We start from the raw sequence: 18,183 nt of genomic DNA on the forward strand, positions 1-18,183 counted from the left end.
GGCTCAGCGGCCATGGCTCACGGGCCCAGCCGCTCCGCGGCACGTGGGACCTTCCCAGACCGGGGCACGAACCCGTGTCCCCTGCATCGGCCGGCGGATTCTCAACCACTGCGCCACCAGGGAAGCCCATCACTTTTAAATTGTAAAAGATTTTGTAAAAGTCATAACATTTTATACTATGACTTTTGGAGGAATTTCTGTATCTCTCATATAGGCCTGTAATTAAGAGAAAAAATGTATTTAATTTGAGATGGGTACTTCACAGTTAATTTTTTTTGGTTAACCACTGTAATTGTTAAGGAAGAAAAATGAAAATTTAATTTTACTCTCCAAAGAGCTAATGAAATATTAACCTCATTACGGAGGCAGATCATTGTACTAATTGGTGATTCCCTGTACAAAAAGATAAATTGGAAAATGAATTAATCCTTCTTAGGTTACTGTAGGGTTTTTTCTCTGGAAGAGATGACTTGTGGTAGTAGTCTGTATCAATAGATAGTTAAAAGGAATATGTTCAGATACCTTACATGAAAGATTTTTACTTTGTAATGATGAATGTGAACTCATTATATGTATTTTTTTAGATGTACAAAACTTTTTTTTGTAGTTATATGACTTGTATTACATACATGATAACATTAAAATCTGCAGTCACTCTATCCTGTACAAAAATTATTATACAAAACAAATCAAACTTATGGTTAAAGAGATGTTCATCTTCATGTTCATGTTTGTATTGAGCCTTTTTGATACACAATGAGATTGAGTACCTGTGTTGCTAATACCAATGAACTTGAATACAGATAGCTGATGGGACAACTGATTATTAGGGAAGATAAGATTAAGGTAGTAGTTATCATGAGAAACTTTGAATACATTAGATTCTAGAGCTAGGAGACACTGTAGAGAAAACCTTGTTTTAGCCCTTCATTTTACAAATGTAAAACTGAATACAGTGAAAAAAAAAATTTGCATAAAGTGTGAAATTAAATCCAGGTCTAAATTCCTAAACTACTGCTTTCTCTTGTATACCACATTGCCATTTACAAAAGGTAACACTGTATATTAAGTGGCAAGTTTTTGATCTATATATAATTATCAGGAACATAACTCTTATTTTAAGTGAGATATATACTATATAGGTTAAAATAATAAGTAGGTTTACATTTTTAATAAATCATTTTGTTTTTAAAATGCTTATTTTTGGAATATGTTAAAATCAGAATTTCAGAATTGGAAGGAACCTTAAAAGTCATTAATTACTTGATTATATTACTTACTAATATTCAAATTACTTTACATATACTTTATGTATAAACACAAAGAAAGAACATATTTTTACCAGTTTGAAAGGTGATTATATATGTGTGTACATTAGATTCTAGAGCTAGGAGACACTGTAGAGAAAACCTTGTTTTAGCCCTTCATTTTACAAATGTAAAACTGAATACAGTGAAAAAAAAAATTTGCATAAAGTGTGAAATTAAATCCAGGTCTAAATTCCTAAACTACTGCTTTCTCTTGTATACCACATTGCCATTTACAAAAGGTAACACTGTATATTAAGTGGCAAGTTTTTGATCTATATATAATTATCAGGAACATAACTCTTATTTTAAGTGAGATATATACTATATAGGTTAAAATAATAAGTAGGTTTACATTTTTAATAAATCATTTTGTTTTTAAAATGCTTATTTTTGGAATATGTTAAAATCAGAATTTCAGAATTGGAAGGAACCTTAAAAGTCATTAATTACTTGATTATATTACTTACTAATATTCAAATTACTTTACATATACTTTATGTATAAACACAAAGAAAGAACATATTTTTACCAGTTTGAAAGGTGATTATATATGTGTGTGTGTGTGTATTTTAGAATAAACTCTAAAAAGATTACATTATCTGAGTTTTTAAAATTGAATCAATAATTATTACCCTTTAAATCAAGGTTAAATATCATTTCTTTCTTACACACGGTAGAGGTTTATTATCATGCACTGTTTGTATTTCTTTGTAGTCACAGTGTGCCCAATACGCTGCTGATAGAAGAGAAGAAGAAAAGATGTGTGACCATCTCATTAGTGCTGCAAAACATAGGGACCACGTGACTGCAAATCAGCTGAAACAGAAGATCCTTAACATTCTCACAAATAAGCATGGTGCTTGGGGAGCAGTTTCTCATAGGTGAGTTATAAAAAACTAGAAGTAAATAGTAACTCATAGGTTAATTATAATAGTTAGAAGTAAAAAAAAACTATAAACTTAACAATTCCTTACAAAATATGATTTTAAAGTGTAAAAAATGGCTTAATTTTTCTCCTGAAATCTTTAGTAATGACTCTTGAGAATGGTTTAAAAGCAAATCTAAACTTTTAAAAGTAATCTAATGGAAATTTTTTCTAATTCATAAAAATATGTAACAATACAAAATTTGTTTAGGCAAGTATTTTAGACTACCATCTCTCATATATAACATGGGTGTTAGTTATTGGAAGTGACTTGTTTTTAATCTTTCAGAGTCAACTCTTCAAATTATTAAATTCATATCATTCTTAATTTTTTTATGCACAAGTAATAATAATATAAACATTCACTATGGAGAAGTAATACATTCTTTTAAAATTTTTTCTTCTGTATTTCTCTATGCAGTCTTTCTTAGGAAAGGTTTCATCTCAAATTAGGGTATTTATGATATTATAATAGAAACAAAACCAAAATTGGTTGTTTTTGCATTACAAGTGTTTTTCTTCCTAAAGTTTTGTGAGCATAAAATTGTTTTGTTTTATTTTGTTGTCCTCTGCACAATGCCTTCTAGAAAAATAGAAGTGAAGCAGGTCACTATATTTTGATTGCTAATGTTCTTCATTTATATATCTTCATTTTATCTTATCTCATTGACTGTTTTTATTAAGTCTCTGTCTGGCAGAGTTTAGGGATTGGGTAAATGTGGACGAGACACTAAGAAAAATTCTGGTAGAAGTGATTCTGTTAGTTAGAGAAGAACATCTAGAATATGGCCAGGATATTATTTGACAGACTGTCCTGGGGTCTCAAGTATAAGATAGATTTAAGAAAACTTTATTATTTGAATTTAAAGTAAAATTATAACAATATCTTTAAAAATAGTTAACACTCTCCTTAAAAAACTAAAAATAGAACTACCCTATGACCCAGCAATCCCACTACTGGGCATATACCCAGAGAAAACCATAATTCAAAAAGAGTCATGTACCACAATGTTCATTGCAGCACTATTTACAATAGCCAGGACATGGAAGCAACCTATGTGTCCAACGACAGATGAAGAAACGAAATTGAGTTATTTGTAGTGAGGTGGATGGACCTAGAGTCTGTCATACAGAGTGAAGCATGTCAGAAAGAGAAAAACAAATACCGTATGCTAACACATATATATCAATTCTTAAAAAAAAAAAAAAAAAGGTTCTCAAGAACCTAGGGGCAGGACAGGAATAAAGATGCAGACGTAGAGAATGGACTTCAGGCCGTGGAGAGGGGGAAGGGTAAGCTGGGACGAAGTGAGAGAGTGTCACGGACATATATACACTACCAAATGTAAAATAGATAGCTATTGGGAAGCTGCTGCATAGCACAGGAAGATCAGCTCAGTGCTTTGTGACCACCTAGAGGGGTGGGATAGGGAGAGTTGGAGGGAGACGCAAGAGGGAGGGGATATGGGGATATATGTATGCATATAGCTGATTCACTTCGTGATACAGCAGAAACTAACACACCATTGTAAAGCAATTATACTCCAATAAAGATGTTTAAAAAAAAATAGTGAACACTCAATATTTGTTTCTTATAATAATAGCAATACCACCACATCTAACATTTATTAAATATTTATTGTGTGCTAGGCACCATACTAAGAACATTACATGGGTTATTTTGTTTAACATTCAGAACATCTCTATTAAGGTTGATACTGAAAAAGAAATTGAAGATTTCAGAGGTTAAGTGAAACTTAGTATCACACAACTTGTACCAATAGAAGCAGAGTGTGTCAGTCAGGGTTCTCCAGAGAAACAGAAAAGAACCAATAGGATATATGTAAGACATAGATGTAGATAAAATATAGCTATGGATATGAATATGGATATGGGTATAGATATATATAGATTTATTTTTAAGAATTAGCTCACATGCTTATGGAACCTGGCAAGTCTGACATCTGTAGGGTGGGCTGGCAGGCTGGAAGCGTAGTCAGGATTTCTGTCTTGGGGCAGAAATCCTTCGTCTCCAAGAAGCCTCAGTCTTTTCTCTGAAGACCTTCAACTGATTAGATGAGCCCCACCACATTATTGAGAATAATATCCTTTACTTAAAGTCAACTGATTATAGATGTTAATCACATCTACAAAATACCTCCACAGCAACATCTAGACTAGTATTTGATGAAACAACTGAGCACATAGCCTAGCCAAGTTGACGCAGAATTTAACCTTAAGACAGTACAATAGCACGAGCATTTTGCCCTAGCTATAGACCTTGTCTCTCTTTTGGGGTCATCCGAATTGGATTTATCTACTCAGTTATATATAGTGAGGACTATAACATTATATTGCTAATAATTCAACTGGTATAATGCAGGATATTGCCTTAAATGTATAAAGCTGTACATGGTTTGGTTTTAATATTTCACCAGATAATTAAAATACAGCTAAAGGACAGAGACTTCCATAGTGACAGTCATGTGGTAACGTGTCTAATGCATCCTCTGCTCAGCTTTCCCTTTATGGTAGCTCATTAGATAGACAGGAAGACTGGCAATAGGACCCCTCAGAGGAACAGGTATCCTTTGTCCTTTTCTGCACATTAACTCCCAGTGCTGATTAACTGAAAAACACACAATCTTTCTATTATCATCCTTTACTAAGTGGGACACTGAACTCTAATCTTTCTTAGTATTTGATTAATTAATAAGGCTCAGTTGTTGGACTGCTTCTCCTTTTCGTCTTATTCACTCTCTAGGCAATTTTATCTAGTCTCACGGCTTAAAAAAATACCAATATGTCAGTAACTCCCAAATTCTCCAGACCTCTCTCCCTTATCTCCAGACATGTATATCTTCTTACTTGGTATCTTCCACTCGGATATCTAGTTGTCATCTCACACTAACGATGATAGAACTGAGCTTCTGAGATTTTCTCCCAAACCAGTTCCTCTTGCAGTCATCTCCTCCTTAGACATGGGGAACCCCAGTCTTGCAGTTGTGTAGGCCATCATTGTTGCTCTTATCCTTAACTACTCTTCACACATCCCATATTGAGCCCTTCAGCAAATCTTATTGATTCTGCCATAAAAAAATTCCAGCATTTGACTGCTTTTCACCGTTATCTTTGATATCGCCTTGATCCACGACACCATCATTTCTCACTTGACTTATTGCAGCATTACTTTCAACAGTCTTCCTGCTTCCGCCCTTGTCCTCCTAAAGTCCATTCTCAGCATAGCAGTGTGGGTGATTCTTACTAAAATGTAGAACCCTTTGCTCCTCTGCTCAGGAACCTCCAGAATTATACTGTGCAAGAAGGTAACCACTAGTCAGATGTGGCTATACAAATTTAATTAATTAAAAATTAATTTAATTAAAAATTTAGTGCCATAGCTGCACTAACCACATTCAAGTACTCGATAGCTGCATGTGTCTCGTGGTTCCTATATTAGACAGCACAGAACATTTCTATCATTGCACAAAATTCTATTGGACAGTGCTGCTCCAGAGACTTCCCACGTCACTGAAAGAAAAAACCTACAAGGACAAAGAAATGTAGAATGGTCAGAGCAGTCCATTCTGATGAGGAACCATTTGAACAAAGAGCTGTCTGAGCATTTCAAGCAGAGAGAACAGCATATAAAAGAAGGAAGTGCTTGGCCTGTTCATAAAATAGTCAGAGGCCAGTATGGCTGCAATGGAGTAAGCCACGGGGAGGGAAGGTACTGTCATCTGGCCTTCGTTAGCTCTTTGACCTGCTTCTCCTACTACTCTCCCCTTGTACTTTTTGTTCCAGTCACTGTAGCTTCCTGCTGTTCTTCAAGTTTGCAGGATATGCTTGCTCTGTTTGGAATGCTTTCTTACAAAAAACCCATGTGGCTAGCTCTTCCGCTTTGTTCCAGCTTTAATTCAAATGTACTTTCTCAAAAAAGTCTTCTGTAGCCACCCTGTCTAAAATTCTACTTCTTCCTCCAAATATTTTGTACCACATTCCTCTGCTTTATTTTTCCTTTTTCAAAATTTTATTACTAACATACCGTATATTTTACTTATTTATCAGTTGTATTGTTTTGTTTACCACTAGAATGCAAGCTCTGTAATGGAAGGGATTTTTATCTCTTCTGTCCACAGTGTTATCCCTAGCACCTAGAATAATGTCTGATGCACAGCAGGTGCTAAATGTTTGTTGAATAAATTAATAAGTGAATGCTTGGTATATATCCTTTGATACAGTGTCGCTACTGGTAATGGAATGGAAAAACAACTTAGTCTATTGTCTGTGACACTTTTATATTTTAAATGAAATAATTTTATTAAATGACAAAAAGTACTTACCCCTGCATGAAATGACAGCTCAAGCTCATCTAGAAAACAGGATGAACAGTTTCTACTTCATTGGGTTATTTTAATGGTAAAATGAAATGTTATGTGCAAAATGCTTAGCACAGCGTATGGCGCATAGTAGATGTCTCGTATTTGTTAGTCACTTTTTATGTTCAGCAGCTCTTTACAAAGAGCCTTTTCTTAAAAGACTTAATTTTTTTAGAGTAGTTTTAGGATTAAAACAAAATTGAGTGAAAGGTACAGAGATTTCCCATATACTCCCTCCCCCACACATGCGGAGTTTCCCCGCATCAGTGTCTCCCACCGGAATGGTTCGTTAGGGATGAATCATAATCACCCAAAAGTGTAATCACCCAAAGTTCATAGTCTATCTTAAGGTTCACTCTTGGTTTTGTATATTCTGTGGATTTAGACAAATGTGTGATGACATATATCCATCATTATAATATCATACAAGGTAGTTTCACTGCCCTAAAAATCCTCTTTGCTCTGCGTATTCATCTTTCCTCTCACCCCATCCCTGGCAATCACTGATCTTTTTATTGTCTCCATAGTTTTGCCTTTGCCAGAGTGTCATATAGTTGGAATCATATAGTATGTATCCTCTTCAGATTAGTTGCTTTCATGTAGTCAGTCATGTGCAAGTTTCTTCATGGCTTGATAGCTCATTTCTTTTAGTGCTGCATAATATGCTAGTGTCTGGATATATCACAGTTTATTTATCCATTCACCTACTGAAGGGCTTCTTGGTTGCTTCCACATTTTGGCAGTAATGAACAAAGCTGCTGTAAACATCCATATGCAGATTTCTGTGGACATAAGTTTTCAACTCCTTTGGCTAGATACCAAGGAGCACAACTGCTGCCTAATATGGTAAGAGTATGCTTATTTTATGAGAAACCACCAAACTGTCTTCAAGGTGGCTGCAAGGTTTTGCATTCCCACCAGCAATGAATGAGAGTTCCTGTTGTTCCACATCCTCACCAGCATTTGCTGTTATTGGCGTTCCAGATTTTGGGCATTCTCATAGGTGTGTTGTGCTATCTAGTTGTTTAAATTTATATTTCCCATAATGTGGAATATATTTCCTATGCTTATATCATCTGTATATCTTCTTTGGTAAGGTGTCTGTTAAGGCCTTTGGTCCATTTTTTAACCAAGTTGGTTGTTTTCTTATTGTTGAGTTTTAAGTTTTCTTTAATAGTCCTTTATGTCAGCAGTCCCCAACCTTTGTGACTAGGGACCAGTGTTGTGGAAGACAATTTTTCCATGGAACCGGGGGGTGGGGGGGGATGGTTCAGGTGGTAATGCGAGCGATGGGGAGCAGTGGGGAGCTGCAGATGAAGCTTTCTCGCTTGCCCACCGCTCACCTCCTGCTGTGCGGCCCCGTTCCTAACAGGCCGCGGACCAATACTGGTCCACAGCCTGGGGGTTGGGGACCCCTGCTTTATGTCATGCGTCTTTTGCACATAATTTCTCCCAAACTGTGACTTGTCTCTTCATTCTCTTTACACTGTCTTTTGTAGAGCAGAAGCTTTTAATTTTAATGCAGTCCAGCTTATCTGTTATTTCTTTCATGGATTACATCTTCAGTGTTCTAGATTCTCTCCTATGTTATCTCTAGGAGTTGCATTTTACATTTAGCTCAGTGATTCATTTTGAGTTAAGTTTTGTGAAGGGTGTAACATCTGTGTCATGATTTATTTTTTTGCATGTGGATGTCCAGTCGTTCCAAAACCATTCGTTGAAAAGACTGTCTTTGCTCCGTTGTATTGCCTTTGCTCCTTTGTCAAAGATCAGTTAACTGTATTTATAAGAGTCTATTTCTGGGCTCTCTATTCTGTTCCATTGACCTATTTGTCTGTTCTTTCACCCATACCACATTGTCCTGGTTACTGTAGCTTTATAGTAGTTCTTGAAGTCAAGTAGCATTAGTCCTCCAGCTTTGTTCTTCTCCTTACAAAGAGTCTTTTAAAGTAGCTTCCCATGCCACTTAGTCACCCTCTAACTTGAAATAGACAGTTATAATTTATTTTATTCATTTAATGAGCAGATAACTCTTCAGCTCCTATTTGTGCTAGCATAGTGGTGAGCAAAACTGCCTTGGCCCCTGCCCGAACATAACTAAATTATAGTCTAGTAGAAAGGGCTGATGCTAAACAAATAATTATAGAAATAAAAGATGTTAATAACAAACTTTGGCAAATGCTAGGAAAGAAAATATAGGGTACTGTGAAAGAGAGAGTGTAGCAGAGGATCTTTATTTTAGGTTAGGGATTCAGGGAAGACTTTCGAAGTAGGTCGTTTTAAGCTAAGTGCTGAAGGGATGAGAAGGGGATCGTCAGCAAAGGGTAGGGTGTAGAACATTAAGGAGAGAAATATTACAAAGACTCAGAGTGTAGAAATAATAAAATGAACAGAAAGGGGGCTAGTATGCCTAGAGCTTAGTGAACAATGGGGATGGTGGCTTGAGATGAGGCTGGAGAGGAACATATGAGTCAGATGATTTAAAGCCTTGTAGATCATGTTAAGGATTTGTGACTTTATCCTAAGTGGCATGGAACACAGTGAAGGGTTTTGAGTGGAAGAGTAACATGATCTGATTTATGTTTCAAAAGATTAGTCTGACTGCTTTATGAAGACATATGCTGGAAGAAATAGGAAAGTACGGTCACCCAGTTTATAGCTGAGTTCACATGTCACCCTTGCTATAGCGTTTCCTGGGTTCTCTATCTTTCCTAAGCCTGCCACCTCATATTTTGTTGTTATTATCTGTATTGCAATTATCTATATCACTTAATATTTTATAGCAATGTGAATGTGCCTGTCTCTTCCAATAGACTTGTAGCTTCCTAAGTGGAGGGATTGAATAGTACTTATATTTACATCCTTGTTCTTAAATATATGTTAAATCTGAAGGAATTTCATCTCTATCATGTTCTACTTCCTGTTTTACAAAAAAATGCTTAATTTTAACATATAATTCTTTTTAATTTTATCTTTTGACTCAGTGATGCTGCTGGCTCTAACATATTTTAGCTTTTGAATTAATATAATGTTATTGATCTGTATTTCTTCTCTGAGGAAAAACTAGAGTTTGATAGCTTTTTAAAAATGCATATTCAAGAATTAATTCTGTTACGTAATACTTAGTATTTACAAACAGTTTTCCCTTATTTATTTTATGTTTTTGGATCATACTTCCTATGTCTTGAACTACATAATGCAAATTTTAAAATGGGCAAAGGACCTGAATAGACATTTTTCCAAAGAAGATATACAAATGGTTAACAGGTACATGAAAATGTGCTCAGCATCACTAATCATTAGGGAAATGCAAATCAAAGCCACAGTGATGTATCACCTCACATCTGTCTGAATGGCTATCATCAAAATGATAAGAGATAACAAATGCTGGAGAGGACAGGTAGAAAAGAGAAACCTTGTGCAATGCTGGGGGCAATGTAAATTGGTGCAGTCACTATGGAAAATGCTATAGAAGTTGCTAAAAAAATTAAAAATAGAACTATCATATGATCCAGCAATTCCACTTCTGGGAATATATCTGGAGGAAACAAAAATACTATGTTGAAGAGATATCTGCAGCACCATGTTCATAGCAGTACTATTTACAATTGTCAAGGCGTGGAAACAACCTAAGTGTCCATCAGTGGATGAATGGACAAAGAAGTTGTGGTATATACATATACAATGGACTATTATTCAGACATTAAAAAACAAGGAAATCCTGCTATTTGCAATAATGTGGATGGACATAATATTATGCTGAGTGAAATAAGTCAAACAGCGAAACACAAATACTGTTTGATCTCATTTGTATGTGGACCCAGAAAAAAAAGAAAAAAACAAATTCATAGAGAAAAAGATCAGACTTGTTACCAGAAACAGGGTTTAAGGGCAAAGGGAATTGGATGAAGGCAGTCAAAAAGTACAGACTTCCAGTTATAAGATAAATAAGTACTAGGAATGCAATGTACAATATGATGACTATGTTAAGAGTGCTGTATGGTATATGGGACAGTTAAGAGAGTAGATCCTAGGAGCTCTTGTCACAAGGAAAAGAAAAACTTTTTTTTCCATTTTCTTTTTTTTGCTTTTTGTATCTAAGATGATGGATGTTAACTCATTGTGGTACCATTTCATAATATATGTAAGTCAAATAATTATGCCATACACCTTGAACTTATACAGTGCTGTTTGTCAGTTATTGATATGTCTCAATAAAACTGGGGGGAAAAAAACTTCATAAGCCATAACAACTTAAATTAAAATCAGGAGATTGTCAGGACTTCCCTGTTGGTCCAGTGGTTAAGACTCTGCGCTTCCATCGCAGGGGGCTTGGGTTCGATCCCTGGTCAGGAACTAAGATCCCACACGCCGCGCGACTCAGCCAAAAAGATTAAAAAAAAAAAAAAAGAGATGTACTAGGCCCTTGAGTAAAAAAATACCCACACTACACACGCGCACACACACACGGTCCCAATTTTTAGTATGCATTTTCATTTAAGCATTACTATTGAGATTCTGTTTTCGTTAGGATGTTGGTAGAAACTCACATTTATTTAGTGCAGCTATGTATCGGCAGTTAACTTTGCTGATACTTCACATCTAATGCGTTATTTTCATTCTAACAACACTGTAAGGTAGATATTATTTTTCCCGTTTTGCAGCTAAGGAATGTGAGTCTCAAAGAGAAGTTGAATAGCTTTCCCAGTGTTACATAGCTAAATAGTAGGGACAGGATTTGAATCTAGATCTGTCTAACCGTAAAGCCCATGGTCATTCCAGTGATGAAATTAATTACTAGTTACTGTATTAGTTATAAATATTATCAATTGGAATAATGAAATAAAGAGAACTTAAACAGGAATAAGACTCAAACCTCTGAGGTTTTAGAAAATATTTTTAATATTTTACAAGTTCAAGACCCGAACTGAATTAACACTGGAACACCTACCCACAGAGGTCAAGACATAACCTGCAGTCTGAACCTAAGAGGGTTGATTGGCTGGTAAAACAAAAACAGACAAACAGACGTTCTCCATAGGAGATTAGCAGGATGCAATTCAAAGTTATTTAATATACAAAGAACCAGGAAAATCTTGACGTTTCTTAAGGAAAGACAATTAACAGATACCAATTCCAATTCCCAGAGGTTGGAACTATCAGATAAAGATTTAAAAACAGCTGTTATGACCATCTTTCATGAAGTAAAGGTAAATATTCTTTAAATGAATGGAATGATAGAAGATCTCAGCAGAGTAATAGAAAATATAAAAAAAGGACCAAATGAAAATGAAAATTATAATATCTGAATAAAAAATAAGTAAATAAAAATAAAAAAATTTTACTGAAATATCTGAAATTTTAAAAATACAGACTGGAAAAAGTATTTGCAAGTCACATATCTTACAAAGGAGTTATAAAAGTATACAGGTATAAGTATATATATTTATACAAGTATAAAATTATACAAAGGACTTACATATATATATATACACACACATATATAGGTGTATATGTTTATGTGTATGTATAAAGGACTTTCAAAACTTAATAAGAAGACTAACGTTGCAATAAAAAAGCGAGCAAACATTTGAACAGACACTTCACCACAGACAGTATACAGATGGCATAAGCATATGGAAAGATACTCAATATCCCTAGCTCTTAAGGAAATTAAAATTAAAGCAACAATCATATACCACTACCATTAGAATGAATAAAATTAAAACAAAACCAAAACCTGGTAATGCAAGAGCTGGCAAAGATGTGAAACAACTGGAGCTCTCATACATTGCTGGTGGAGATACAAAAGGTCGACTGTTTGGAAAGTGGTTTGGCGGTTTCTTATACAGTTTAACGTACACTTACCATATGACACAGCAATCCTCCTACTGCTAAGAATTTACCCCAAGAGAAATGAAGATTTACATTCACACAGAAACATGTACATGAATGTTTATAGCAGTTCTATTAATAATTGCCAATAATTGAAAACAGCCCAGGTGTTCTTCAGCTGATGAATGGATAAGAACCTGTGGCACATCCATATGCTGGAATGCTACTCAGCATTGGTAAGGAATGGACTGTTGATAATGCAGCAATCTGAATGCATCTCAAATGCTTTCTGCTGAATAAAAGAAGCCAGAATACATTTTATAATTCCATTGATACATTCTGGAAAAAGCAAAACCTTAGGCAAATAAAACACATTGGTGGTTTCCAGGGGTTAACAGTAGGGGGAGGATTTGACTAGAAAGGGCTAACGTGAGGGAGCTTTGAGAGGGATAATTAAACTGTTCTGTATCTTGATTGTGGTAGTGGTTTCACGATTCTATGCTTTCGTCAGAATTTATAGAACTGTACAAAGACTGAATTTTACTGTACCTAAGTTAATAAATTTAAAAAAACTTAAAGGCCCCATATTTATAGATGATTCTTGAGCTGTGAATACTAATATTTAACAAACTATACTATATTTTTAATATAGAGAATTGCAATCAGATATTATTTATTTATTGTTTAAAAGTTAAATAACAAGTCAGATTATCTCAGTTATATCCATGCCAACACAGGTATATCGGAACAAAATTGGATTTCCCTACAACTAATACATATAAATGAATTAATTTTTACTAGATGTATTTTTTTTAATTATACAGTTTTTAAAATCCTTATGTATATGTACTAAATGTACTGTTCTCTAATAAAGATTATGAAGTACTCAGAAGGGAAAAAAAAGAAAAAATTTCCAGCAATTTTCAAGTAGTTTAAAGTGTCAAGATTTAAATTAGGAATGTGCTCTATAGTCAGTGAAAGTTGTTGTTACAAGTTGTGTTGCCAAGATGTTAGTAGGTACTGGGTCAGACTAAACAATCTACTGATTGTGAGCTCGTTAACACTGTGAGATCTTAGACATGGCCAAAATACATATTTCCAATCCCCAACAAATTTCATCTCTCCTATTCCTTGATTTACTTCTTTCATCCCTCCCTCTCCCCATACAACACACATATGCAAATTGTCCCTCGATAGGTCATGTCAGCAGTACATCTATATGCTTTCTTCTTCCAAGCCCTGAAAATGGTTAGACTATGGATTCTTCCAGCGTTGTATATTGCTGGGTAGTTTCATCAAGGCAAAGGAGCAAGAATATTAAGATACAAGTAAGAAAATGGTTGAAGTGATAGAGTGGTAAGTGATAGACAATCTAGGATAGTTAAGGAAGAGAAGTAAAGAAAGAAGGGGATTGAAACACAGAAAATAATGGAGTCAAGAAAGCAAGAGTTGATGAACTGAAAGGATGGGAAGCTCTAGGATGTTTGAATTTAAGATCTCTGAAATACATCAATACAAGGTTAACAAATCTAGAATGTGGTCATGAAAATAGTTAAGTGGAGTCGAGTTGAAAATCATAGTAATGAGGAGGTCAATAAACTGAAAGGATGGAATCTTGCATGTGACACTTATGTTGAATTACCCAAGATAATTCCAGTATTTGGGATGGAAAGGAAGATTGTGAGCATCTTCTAAGGCTTCAGTAAATAAAAGGAAAAGCCTGGGAGGCTGATAGAGTACTCCAAATGGGGAAAGGACCAAGGTGGTATTACCAGATTCCGCAAAGGTCTTAAAGGAGTCTCAAAGTTCTTCTTCCCTTAAATTTAAAAAAAAAAAAAAAAAAAAAAAAAAAAATATATATATATATATATATATATATATTTAAAAGAGAGAGAGAGACAGAGAGACAGAGAGAGAGATGATGGCAAAACTTTAACAGCCTGTCAGATCATTTTCCCTGATAGAATTCTAATGCAGATCATAAAGGTAAGTACAATGAATTGAAAAGACTAGATGATTTTAGATCAATAGGGATTGTATGGGTCAGGACCAGAAATGCCTGTTATTTGGATGCGAAGGTGATCAAGCTGAAACCTATATGACCCAAGTGATTACCAATATCATTCTGCTGCTTTTTTTCCTAAAATATATAGATTTTTAAAAAAAATTAGTATGATTATTTTAGTAAGTCTCTTCAAAGTAAGACACTAAAATGCTTAATATAGCAGTAGAATGACATAAAATACACAAATGATAATGAAGAAAATCAATAAGCAAATATAAAGTAACAAATCTCACAAAAATTAGACTACTTTCTCAGGCATGGAAGTCATTATTTTTAAAATAAAAATTAGTGTTTTGGATCTCCACAGTAACGAAACTTCTCCTTGGCTAATAAATGGCATAAAGTTTAAAAATTTTGACCATTTGCAGCAAGTGCCTAGAGTTAATATGAGATTATCACAGTCTCTCAGTCCTTTATTTGGCTGCTAATTAAAATATCCATATACCAAACTGTAGAAAATATTTTTCAAGCAGTAACATCTGGCATCTTGGCAGATGGCAATTTTGTTGGAATCATTGGAGATAGTACATTATTCGGCCATTGAGAAAACTTTCTGGACTCCTTTGATGTGATTGTTTTTATAAGCTTGCTTTTTGGGTTAGACATTTTTACTTAAATATCATTACATTCCCTAAAATAATATGTTCAAATCATTGACTTTTTAAAATGCATAAAAAGGCATAAAAACATTTTTACAAACATTAGGAATTTGAATTCCAATAGTATTTTTCTCAACAAATATCCCCTTTTTATAACTGCATCTTTTTTTGTTGTTACAAATGAAATGAATAGTTTACAGTGATATTGCTCTATATTGTATGCACACTAAAATTTTATGCATTAGAATGTGAAGTATTTTTTATATTTCTGTTTATAAGTAGTTTAGTGTCTTTTGTCAATTATAAGCGTTGCCTGTTTAGTTGGAAAGTGCCATTGCCCTAGAGTGCTGTATTTTGAAGTCATCTGTCATGGATACAATGTAGAGAGAGAAGACTATTTATGTTTATGGCATTTTAAGTAACTGAGTTAAACCCTTTGGAATATAGAGAAATGGCTTATTTACTGTCATCACTGTTCACTTAATCTTGTGACCCTGACATGATAGCATTCCCATAAATCTCCCTGTGGGTAATTCAATAAAACAGATGAACATCAAAATGTAATGATTGTCTCAGCTTTAGGAATTAACTGTGTGATGGAATAAATATGGCCCAGATAGTAATACTACAGAAGAATTTTACCACTCCCTTTCTCTAACAAGTAATGCTAGAAAATAATTATTTATTATAATTTGTATTCTATTTTCAGATAGTATTTGCAGTATCTAATAGTCATTGAGAGAAAAAGAAAATAGATACAAATAATATGTATATTGTGACTTTTTAAAAAGCAGTTAAAATTCTTTAGCATATTTAAGATTATTAATATAATAAAATTGGTTTTTACAATGATGTTTTAATATAGCTTGATTTTATATTGTGTTTTCATTGCATTACATCCCTGTGTTAATTTTTTTCTGTATGCACTTTTTAAATATTTGAGATTATATAACTCCTCAAACATAAAGTCTCAACGTCAGTAGTTTTTTTATCCCACCCTTTTTATAAGCAACTAGTGTCGCATTCCAGGAAAAAGAAAATTGAGGACATTGAGGCATTCAAGAAAAAAATTAACGTGCCACACTACAATAAATTAATGGAAGAAACTAAAAGAACCTAACACTTCTCACTGTACTATATGTCAGAGACGATCTACACAAACCAGAAGAAAATCCACCTTTTCTTCAACATTTTGAAAAAGTAAATGCTATTAATGCTCTCATTGCTTAGATAATAGGTCTATAGAATAAAATGATCTTAAAGAAGTTACATTTGTCTCCCAACAACTTCCATATATAAAAAACTTTTTGTCAGTTTTGTTTGGTGTGGTAAAACCTTTAATCCTCTTTTCAAATAGGATTTTATACTTTGGCTACTGTTAATCCAATTAGCATGGTAATGATAAATTCTAAACACCAAAAGTGTGCTATATAATATAAAATCTATGGAAAAAAATAATAATATTTATGTTTTTATACAAAGATTATTTTAGAAATATAACAAATCTGTGAAACAAACCCTCATAAGCATTTTAGTAGCAATCCAAGAAGGAAACAAAGAAAATGAAACTCTGAAGCCCGTCAGAAAAGAAGACGAATTACTAATACAAGTCCCCAGAAAAATAAGATGAATCATATATCTTTACTAATTGAATCTTAGACCACTAGCATCATGTTGAAAACAATCTTCCATGAAGAGAAGGTGGATGTGTATCATTAAAGAAATGGTCAGCTCCTTTACTTTAGGTGTAGACAAATGAGCCCTAAGAAGACTTTCTTCTGTTTTAATAGCCTTTCAAGCTAATATAAGCCCTACAAACTTGGTTCATATGATTATTATTATTATTATTATTTTTAATTTGGCTGCGTTGGGTCTTCGTTGCTGCGCACGGGCTTTCTCTAGTCACGGTGAGCAGGGACTACCCCTTGTTGTGGTGCGCGGGCTTCTCATTGTGGTGGCTTCTCTCGTTGCGGAGCATGGGCTCTAGGCACGTGGGCTTCAGTAGTTGTGGCTCTTGGGCTCTAGAGCGCAGCCTCAGTAGTTGTGGTGCACGGGCTTAGTTGCTCCGTGGCATGTGGGATCTTCCTGGACTCGGGATCGAACCCTTGGCCCCTTCATTGGCAGGCAGATTCTTAACCACTGCGCCACCAGGGAGGTCCCCAGTTCGTATGATTTTTCTAGAAGCTACAAATGGTAATGTCTCTTTGTAGACAATCTTAAGACAGAAACTGTTTTCTTTCAGGTGAGGTTCTTTTCTGTTATCATTATTCAGTAAAGAGTTACCAAATTGCAGTCAAACACTCTATATATGAAGATACTGTTCAGAGCCAGGGAATGGGGTGTTCCATAAAGAGAATTTTTATGCCTTTTGAGTCTTAACATAAATCTTAAAATTGCGTATGGCTGGCTTTTGTATGAAGAAAGACATTTGAGGGCTAGGCAATAAAATATGCCAAATATAAACCATCAAATAGGCATTTTTAAAGCTTATAAACTAGATTTATCCAACTGAAAAGCTGAGCGTGTTTTAGTGCACTTTAAGATACATTATTAAGCAGTAAGTTAACAAACATAGGAAAAAGACAAGCAGCAAAATACCTTGTTAACTTCTTTAGGAGCAGTCATTACGAATATGATAATTAAATAGATAATTACAATTTTCACCTTTCAGTAGATTTGATGGCGTCATGGTCAGAGTTATATGAGCATTAGTTTCAAGTATTACTAGTTTAAGGGCACTTAACTGATGAGGACCTTGTAATTGTTCCCTTGAGGAAGAGATGATACTTAGTTTAAAATAAAACTGATAAATCAGTTGGTTTTTATGTAAATCTGTGTCACATATAGGTCTTTTAAATCCATATCAGAAGTGAGATTTTTCTTCTCTGGTTTAACCTAGTAACTTCTTATTTACCATCTCCCCAATCACTTTCATGAAACTTCAACTTTGGTCAACTCGGATTTGATCTGTAAAATAGTAGTCATCTCACAACCTTACACACTCTCCTGACCCAAACTTTGTGACTACTCTCTGCTCTTCTAATTTTGGTATATAATCCAGGACCTAGAG

The 18,183-nt window shown here is 34.4% G+C and overlaps 1 protein-coding gene across 9 annotated transcripts in view; it reads left to right on the plus strand.

Moving 5' to 3' along the window:
• Positions 1–18,183, plus strand: part of NBEA (neurobeachin) — a 607,387-nt gene that overhangs the window by 302,672 nt on the left and 286,532 nt on the right. For all 9 annotated transcript variants that reach the window (XM_055089393.1, XM_055089395.1, XM_055089397.1 and 6 more), the window contains one exon: positions 2,025–2,191. In XM_055089393.1, coding sequence (XP_054945368.1) covers positions 2,025–2,191 — 167 coding nt within the window. The remainder of the gene's footprint in view (positions 1–2,024; positions 2,192–18,183) is intronic.

This window comes from Physeter macrocephalus, chromosome 13, assembly GCF_002837175.3.
Source record: "Physeter macrocephalus isolate SW-GA chromosome 13, ASM283717v5, whole genome shotgun sequence".
In the NCBI taxonomy this organism is placed as follows: domain Eukaryota; kingdom Metazoa; phylum Chordata; class Mammalia; order Artiodactyla; family Physeteridae; genus Physeter; species Physeter macrocephalus.